General features: G+C 29.3%; 1 protein-coding gene across 3 annotated transcripts in view; it reads left to right on the top strand.

Moving 5' to 3' along the window:
* LOC109350034 (transaldolase) overlaps window positions 1-4,107 on the top strand; it is a 5,803-nt gene extending 1,696 nt beyond the window's left edge. Inside the window, exons 5-13 of one of the 3 annotated variants that reach the window (XM_019591148.1) lie at window positions 356-460; window positions 933-1,013; window positions 1,108-1,172; window positions 1,857-1,926; window positions 2,008-2,085; window positions 2,355-2,452; window positions 2,543-2,678; window positions 3,700-3,851; window positions 3,985-4,107. In XM_019591148.1, coding sequence (XP_019446693.1) covers window positions 356-460; window positions 933-1,013; window positions 1,108-1,172; window positions 1,857-1,926; window positions 2,008-2,085; window positions 2,355-2,452; window positions 2,543-2,678; window positions 3,700-3,846 — 780 coding nt within the window. In that variant the 3' untranslated portion in view covers window positions 3,847-3,851; window positions 3,985-4,107. Of the gene's footprint in view, window positions 1-355; window positions 461-932; window positions 1,014-1,107; window positions 1,173-1,856; window positions 1,927-2,007; window positions 2,086-2,354; window positions 2,453-2,542; window positions 2,679-3,699; window positions 3,867-3,983 lie in introns of all 3 variants that reach the window. The other 2 variants (XM_019591146.1, XM_019591145.1) reach the window with 2 other exon arrangements.

The raw sequence follows: 9,323 nt of genomic DNA, 5'->3' as shown, positions 1-9,323 counted from the left end.
GATGTGGTATGATGACCTTCCTCAACCAAATCATTGATTCCTCTTGGGACTTGCGTTTTCACTCTGATGGGCTTAATGGGTATCCACCCATTAAGCCCATATCCGTTATAACCTTTTAGAAATCTAAGGGGTGTCACTAATTAGATCACTTATAATGCAACCCCGAAAATAAATAGCTAATATCATTGTATCAAATATATGATGCTCACCTTAATTAGAAATTTATAATTTCTAACATAGTGCACTTGTTTTAGAAATTACAGTTACATTGTTTGATGTTTTTGATACCATCTTTATCATAATTTTGATAATAACTTGAAAAGCATGTTTTATGGATTTGGTCTTGGAATTGTAGGCTTTAGTAAATGTGGGTGGTGACATGACAAAACTAGTGCCTGGTCGTGTTTCAACCGAAGTGGATGCACGCCTTGCTTACGATACACATGCCATTATCAGGAAGGTATTTAACCCTCTTCCTCACCAAATATTGAAACAATTGAGTATGCACTTCAGCCATTGTCTTTGGAAGGAAGAAAAATGTTAAAATTATATTGCTATGCATCTTGAACATGAATGTTGAAGACATTTGGAGATTCAATACTTCAATCAGTTCAATGCCTTCTTGTCAGAATTCTCAAATCCAAGATCGTCGATGGACTCAGATTTACAAATTTTATTTTAAAAGGAGTCTACCAAAGAAACAGATATAATGTGATGGTTAAAGTTAATAGATGATCATTCCCATATGAGAAATGTTCATATGGAAGAGATAAGGGTCTGTGTGTGTATAAATTATAAACTGTGAACACAAGTTTAAGTTTTTGACAGTGCTCAAAAGTTACAAGATCTCTCCATGCAAAACACCCAACAAGCCAACACCCTTAGTCTTGTGCCTTGGTGAAACCTGATGCTACTGTTGTAAAATTTTACAGGTGCATGACCTGTTGAGATTATACAATGATATTAATGTGCCTCCTCAACGTCTATTGTTTAAAATTCCTTCAACTTGGCAAGTGAGTAATCAGTTCAAATGGAATTGCAGTACTAGCTGAGTAATATTGATACTTCAGTTAATGGGCTTATATTGCTTTATTGGTTTTTATTTAGGGAATAGAGGCTGCAAGATTGCTGGAATCTGAGGGCATACAGACACATTTGACTTTTGTTTACAGGTTCAGTTGAATATTTCACAGAAAACTCATGAGTTTAATAGCTAATACATGAAAGGATATTATTTGGTTACACTTCTGAAGGGCTTGTGTATCACATTTTGCACATGAAATTTTCTGTCTAGGTTGACATTGCAAATTTTATTTTTAAACTTAAATACTTTTATATAGTATTGTTCCATTTCAAGAAACACATCGGTGTATTTAATATAGATATAGATTTTTGCTAGCTGCGTTTATACAAATTTAATAGAGGGTGAGCCTCGGCACAACAGTAAGTTTTCTTGCCTTGTGACCTTAATCATATTTTCACAAATAACAGTACGAAAGGCATCACTATACTAAATTGATATATGCTGCTTTGAAATCATTGTTTATTAGAGTAAAACCATTGCTTTTGTTTGGACTGGAACACTCATCTGATACTTATGCTATCTAGCATGATATCATGTCTTCTAGTTATAAATTTAGTGAAATGTTCTTAATATTGTGTGAAATGAGAAAGTATGATGTGTTGATGAAAATTACATGGTTGGGTACTAACTACCATAATGAAATTTTTATCTTGATTTCTTTTTTAACATCTGTATCCTATGATCACATGAAATGGTTTATCCCATTTGATCTAAGACATATGTTTGATTTTTTCATTCCTAATCATTCAATGGTCTGGTTCTATTTCTTTAGCTTTGCTCAAGCTGCTGCTGCAGCTGAAGCTGGTGCATCTGTTATACAAATTTTTGTTGGCCGCATCAGGGTACTTTCTTCCTTTATTTATGTGATAAGAGTGTTGGATAGCATTCATTAGGGTATCTTATTAAGCTATGTAATTTTTCAGGACTGGGCACGCAATCATTCGGATGACCCAGAGATAGAATCGGCCCAGCTAAGAGGAGAGGATCCTGGGTTGGCATTGGTCTGTTGTGCAATATTGCTATTCTATTCCTTCTCTTGGTCTATGCTTAGAATGTCAATTTATTTATGTGAAGTAAATTTATAAAACTCTAGGTAAAACTTAGAAATCAATATCTGATACTTTGCTGTCATCTGAGTTTAAGTCAGCGATGCTATGACTTCTGGGAACCGTCTTTGTTCTCTCAAAATCTGGAGCAAAGGCTAAACATAGTTATGACTTATGATAACAGCTAAAAAGACCTATACCTGAAAGCCTTAATAATGTTTCAGGTGATGAAAGCATACAATTATATTCACAAATATGGATATAAGTCAAAGTTGATGGCAGCAGCAGTTCGCAACAAACAAGACCTATTTAGTCTTCTGGGGTATTCAAGGCTTCTCAATTGTCATATTTAACTTAAGAACTTATTGGTGGGATATTCTATCGATTGTTTGTTTTATATTGCTCTTTCCAGGGTTGACTATATCATAGCTCCACTGAAGGTATTGCAGTCTCTCAAAGAATCTGTTGCTTCTCCCGATGAGAAATACTCGTTTGTTAGGAGGCTATCTCCTCAGTCTGCTGCGAAATACGTGTTTAGTGATGAAGAGGTACAGTTCCTGTCCCTAAAGTCATTTGCTTTCCACCTTTATAAAGTAAGAAGTTCTTATTTGAACCTGCAAAGCATAATGGCAATGTTCCTTTGCCCTTTTTAAGTCATAAATAAAATAAAATAACTATTTAGGTGAAGAATAACTTCAGACCAGATGTTGCATGTTGTGATGTTCACTCTAATAATTTAGATCGAGGACAAGGATCGAGTCATATACATAGGTGGTCTTAAGCCCTGATAAAAAATGAAGGTCTTGTTAGGTATTTGGCAGCCAACTTAAAACTTTGTCCAATCTCTAATAAATGATTGAAAAGGGCCAAGTCTTCATGGCAGATATTTACAAACATAAACCTCAGTTGCCAAGGAGCATCAGCTTTTTGTTTTATATTTGAAAGTTGACATGTTTGCGAATCGATGCCACCGTTTCTCTCTTCCCACTTATGAAAACAAGGCAATGTAAGTTGTAGCCCTCCTATGGATTATCATGTTTCTATATCACTATATATAGTTTTTCCTCTTATCTTCAACAAGTAGTGTTAAAAATTCACTTACAAGACATTCTTTTATGCGGGTGGTAGCTTTTAGCTTAATAAATATTATAATAACATCATATCTATCAATGTCATTCACCTTGATATAGTATTTGAGATTTCATCCCTTCAATAATATTTTGCTTTTTTCTTTTTTATATCAACCAACTAATTACCCTTTGTCATTACCAAGAAGCTCAGGAAAATCAAAATTAGTCACTTAACTCCCCACACTTTATTAGTGTGAATATTTTCTTAATCTGATATTTCTATTAGTACTATTGAAAATATGATAGAAAATATTAGCATTACTTAGCACTTATGATGACTGTTTATACCAACCTTATGTGCATTTGCTTCAGCTTTCTGCTATTCAACATTTCACATTCATCAACCAGAGAACTATTATAGAATATCATTCTTGTTCTTGTATTCGATAGATTTTATAGTTTAATTGGATTGCTTTGCTAATTGGTTTGCATTATTCAGCTTGTTAAATGGAACCAAACTAGCCTTACAGAAGCAATGGGGCCAGCAGCTGTTCAGCTTCTAGCTTCTGGACTGGATGGTTATGCTAGTCAAGCAAATCGAGTGGAAGAGTTATTTGGGAAAATTTGGCCACCCCCAAATGTATGATTTTATTTCTTTAAGGGTCTATTTACGAGTTGAGTTTTAGAGAGAAAAAAGAGAAATAGAATGCTTAGAAGCCATAAAATCATCTGAGGTGATTCTGAAGTTTTTCCTCTAAAATCCAACTCACAAATTGACCGTACCTTTCTCACTGATCTCTTGCCAGATGGAATAAACAATGTTTTAGTTTTCCTCTAATGTTGAAGCCATGAACAATCTCGTTCCATGTAAATCAGTGTTACTTAAAAGCATATCTGGTTTCTCTTTCTCCCTCCATCTCTCTGGCTAAGGAACTCAGAAATTATATATTGGTTAGAGACAATATACAGCGGATATAAGCTATCAACTGATTTTGCTTAAAAGGTTATGGTTAGTTGATAATGTGGATGATATTAGATGAACTGTTACATCAAAGTGATTGTTGAACCAAAGTTATAGTAAATTAAATAATGTGGATGTTATGAGATAATTGCGTCATATTCTTCATTGATAGAGGAAGTCTAAAATTTATTAACAAAGTTTGGACAATTGTGTCAACATCATCAAGATATAAGTTCTAGCACCTATCATAATCTCAAAGTTCATAGTTTGTTTTTAATTGGCGCAAGTTATAACTAGGAATTTATGTGTAATATATAGTTTTGGCCTCCTCTTCATTCAAATACTAGGTAGCCTATATGAGAGTTTCTATGTCGACAACTTTTTTACTTTATATAATATATATATATATATAACTTTTTTACTTTATATATATATATATATATATATATATATATATAAATAAATAAGAGGGAACTTATTTATTTGAAGAGTAAGTTTAAAAAATTTACTTCACATTTTAGTCATTAATTTTAGGAAAATCCAATAGTTTGAATTAATAAGTAAATCTAAATCATTAGATTTAATTAGAATTAATGGTTAAGATATTGAGTAAGTGAATATATATATATATATATATATATAAATTAAATCCCAACAATGATTAAATTAAACAAATATCTCATTCATTAGCAAATATATGCCACAATCTCTATCTTACTCATTACGTAACTCTTTTTTTACTAAAATTCTAATGGAGCTATGGCCCATATGTTGAGAGTAGTAGACAAATGCGAGCTTAATTTATGAAGAAATCAACAAACTTGTTTACTTCTCTTATAACAGATTTCACTTCAACAACCCAATTACTGATATCCAAGTATGAATATTATTGACGATAAGCAAAATATATTTCAGGCAAATATGAGGTCCTTCTAAAATAATTTGTACAACATGAAGACAATCACATTCAAGAATAATGTTTTTATACAACAAGTTACAATCTAATTTAAACTCCGCTCCATTGCCAGAAGTTTTTCTAAACCTTTTCCAAAATTTAAAGAAAACTCTGATAACCAGCGAACTTCTGATCGCAGATAACATACAACTTCCAATTGTGTTTGACCTACAACACAACTACTACCAAGATTCGACTTTACATGTCCTATTTTCGGGCAAAACTATTGCACCTGTGGTGACTCTTCCTTTGTGATCCCACACTGATCCATATAGCGCCACCCAAAATAGTCGTAATGAACACTACATGCCACATAATTAATATCCTAAGTATTAATGCCTGAAAAGTCTCCAACATCTTCAAACCCACCAAATATGAATAACAAAAAAAAATCTGACCCGTGGATACTAGTGGAAATACCCATAATGGGTACCACGATAATAGTTTATGGTTTAGAATGTTTTTTATAATACTCGTCATGTGGGTACCAAAAAATTTATAAATTTAGTTTTTAATTAAATTTTTATATATATTATAGTTTTTTTATTATTTTAAGATTATATAATTATATACTTTATTATTATTTCATAATCAATTACACTTATTTAACTATGATAAAAAAATTATCATGTAAATATCATATTATTCATATAATAATTATTTTTACATAATGATTATTACAAAGTATATAAATATATGATTAAAATTCAAAATTTGTTGGATACCTACATATGTCTAATATTCGCATGAGTACCAATAAATATTATGAGCTTAGGAGTGGGAAAACACTACTGCTTTATTTTGTTGATAAGAGAAAATAAGAAGAGAGGAAGATATAAGAAAGAGGTGAGAAAGAGAAGAAATAGAGTAGATTTTTATGATGTTTGGTATAAGAAAAAATGAATAGAAAGAGATATTTTCTTCTCTTTCTCTTTTATTTGGTTGGGTAGAAAATGAGAAGATAGAGATGATATTATGATTCAAATGACGAAAATATCCCTAAAATAAAGAGGAGAGAGAGAAAATTGTTATTTTATTATTAATTAAAAATAAATGTTATAATTTTAAATTATATATGTTATTATATATTTTATTTTATTATAATATTAATCAACTTTTTTTAATTGATATTTTTTATATTAAAAAATACTTATGTATATTAGTACTATTTAAAACTAATAAATAGAGAAAATAAACAAAATTAAAGGACATTTTTAATATTTTAAAAAAAAAAGATCATTTCTTTCTCTCTAAAGTAGGAGAGAATTTATTTGTAGTGGGTCCCACCCATTTTTTCTTCCCTTCCCTTTTTTTTTCTTTTCTCATCCAAAGGAGTGAAAGAATCAATTTCTCTTCATTCTCTCTCACCCTTTTTTCTTCAATCTATTTAACCTCAAACAAAGAGAGACTACTAACACCATCCCCCTCTATTGCCATTCCTATCACCAAACCCTCCCATAAACAGCAATCTTTGTAATTATCAACAATCACTCCTGAAAAGTCTGAATCACCCGTAATGATGGTTTGGCTTCCATGTTGCCGTGTCTTTGAGTCATTCCACAATAAGGATAATTTGGAACTTTATTATTATTTTTTATTACTATGATAATATGAAACTTCGATTTTTGTTTGTATTTCCTTGTTACTTGACGATTTTATATAAGATATTTTAATTGAATCTACTTGCGACTTTAAATCATTCTAAGTTTAAGTTTTTAAAAGAAACTTCATATGAAAATATAATACTTCTTTTATAATATTACTTAGACTAAGTTATATTATACCTCCTAAGTTTTGGCGAAAATCTTCATATGATGAATGGTTTATGTAATTTCACTGAAATTCAGTGTCAATGTAATTAACTCTATAACTTATTATTAGTTAATTATTATTTTATATTAATATATTATGGATTCAATTATTTAGTTTCTTTATATCTGTTTTTTGATGATTTTTAATATAAACTTTAGTTGCATCCCTCAACTTTGGATCAAAATTACATGATTGCATCTCAGTATGCATATAAAAATATGGTCAATGTATAAGATTGTAGAGTATAAATGTACATATCTATGGCAAGCAACATTATAATATTACTATTTCGCCAAAACTCACTATCTTATATTAGTGTATATGTGCCAAAATAAAATATTTTTCACTTTAATTCAGAATTAATGTCTTCCAAAATATTGAGATATCTGAAATAAATATATATTTACTAATTTTAAACATAATTGAAATCAGTCTCCAAAACTTATGTTTAAATAACCCATATCTACCAGCTATTGCAAAGTTAGTTTTATTATCACTTGTACACTACACAATTTAAAAAAATATAGGCTAATTCAATCATAGTGTGTAGAGATCATTGAAGCTCTCTTATCTTTATCAATCAAGTCTTCTTTACAATGCGATAGAAATTGAATATCAGATATGTTAGTAACTCTATCCACCATTCCACCAACTATGAGAAATTTAATTTTACTCTTACATGTGCACTACAAAATTTTAAAAAGTTGAAAAAAGTTAATTTTAATGTTGCTACGGTTTCTTAATATACAATCATCATATATTACCAAAATATTACAGCTTTTTTTTATTACAGTCATCGCTACTGTAAAGTCTAACTTTTTCCAAAACAGCTAGTGATGTGTTTTATTTCTTTGTTTTAACTTTTTTTTTATTCGAATTTTTTAGAATTCTAATACAGATGGATACTTATACTATATTCATCTTTTTATCATCTCACACTTTATCATTTTTCTATAATTTAGTTTCCAACTTTGATTAAATAGAATTATTTTAGTTAAATTATAACGATTTTTTTAAATCGTTTAATTAACCTTAAAAATATTATGAAATAAAGATTGCGGCATCTCATTAATAATGCAAAAAGCTTACGTCCAACAAAAAGAATGCAAACTTTTTTACATTACATCCAATTAAAACTCAATAAATTGGGTGAAAAAATAAATATCATCTCAATTACTCAAATATTGATGCTTAATATTATGCACTTATGATTAAATGATGTAATTAATTTGATATGTTTTGCTTAAAATGTCAACGTCTATTCCACGTAATAAAGAAATATATATATATGTGTGTGGTGAAAAGAAGAATGTAATAAATAGTGATATACTTAAAAAGGAATTATAATTAAGTTTTGGATTTCTAAAACATCAAAGATTTAAAACAAAATAAAAACGTCAAAACTCAAAACATCAACCCAGTGACGAATCTAGGACCTAGAATCAGGGTGTACAAAATGTTGAAAATTCAAATAATAAATATCATCGATTATAAAAAATGAAAATATTAATGTCAAAATTACAAAGCTATACAGATTTAATCAAATAAATTACATATTTCATAATTAATCTCTATCTGATTTTAATTTATATTTTGAAATCATTAATTGATCAATTATTGTTAAATACTTCTTATTAAATATATATAAATCACTAGGAATTATTTGTCCATGTGCATCTCATATCTATTATGCAATTTATTTTTTACAATTTTCATAGTTAATATTTTCGCTCCAGTTTTATTACTAACTTCAAAAGATGATAAATTAATGAGTAAAAAATGTATCTTTCACTTTGAATCAACTTATCTTATAAGATTATTGATTCATTTCAAAAAAGCAAATTCAACCCTTTCAATGTGTCTTTTTGTTTATTAACTTTGTGGATGTGGATAGAAGTATCACTTGTTCTCCTAATTTACTCATTTTATTTTAATAAATTTCATTGCTGATTAAAAAAAACAAATTCAAAATTGTTATGCATATCAATATATCAATGATATAAGTCTCAAATTGATTATCAAATATCACCAAATCAATCATACAAAGACGCACATGAATATTTATCTCGGAAAAACTATCATAAAGTTTTTTAAGTTATGTATTCATAATATTATAAAATAATTTAACACAATAATAATTATTTATTTTACATGAAGCATGCAATGTCATTTATAAAAGAAAATATGTTTGTAAGGTTACAACCAGTGTTATGAAACCCGAGCCGGACATCAACCCGGAAGAGGTCTCGTACAGGTTCTAACCGGTTTGACCGGTTAGACCGTCCGGTTGGACCGGACAATGTCATAATATTATATATAATTACATATTATATAATTAATTAAAATAAGTTAATATGAATTAAGTCAATTAACACACTTATCAATATATATGTTT

This window comes from Lupinus angustifolius, chromosome LG06 (genome assembly GCF_001865875.1).
Source record: "Lupinus angustifolius cultivar Tanjil chromosome LG06, LupAngTanjil_v1.0, whole genome shotgun sequence".
Classification (NCBI taxonomy): domain Eukaryota; kingdom Viridiplantae; phylum Streptophyta; class Magnoliopsida; order Fabales; family Fabaceae; genus Lupinus; species Lupinus angustifolius.
This window is presented reverse-complemented; position numbering and strand designations above follow the sequence as displayed.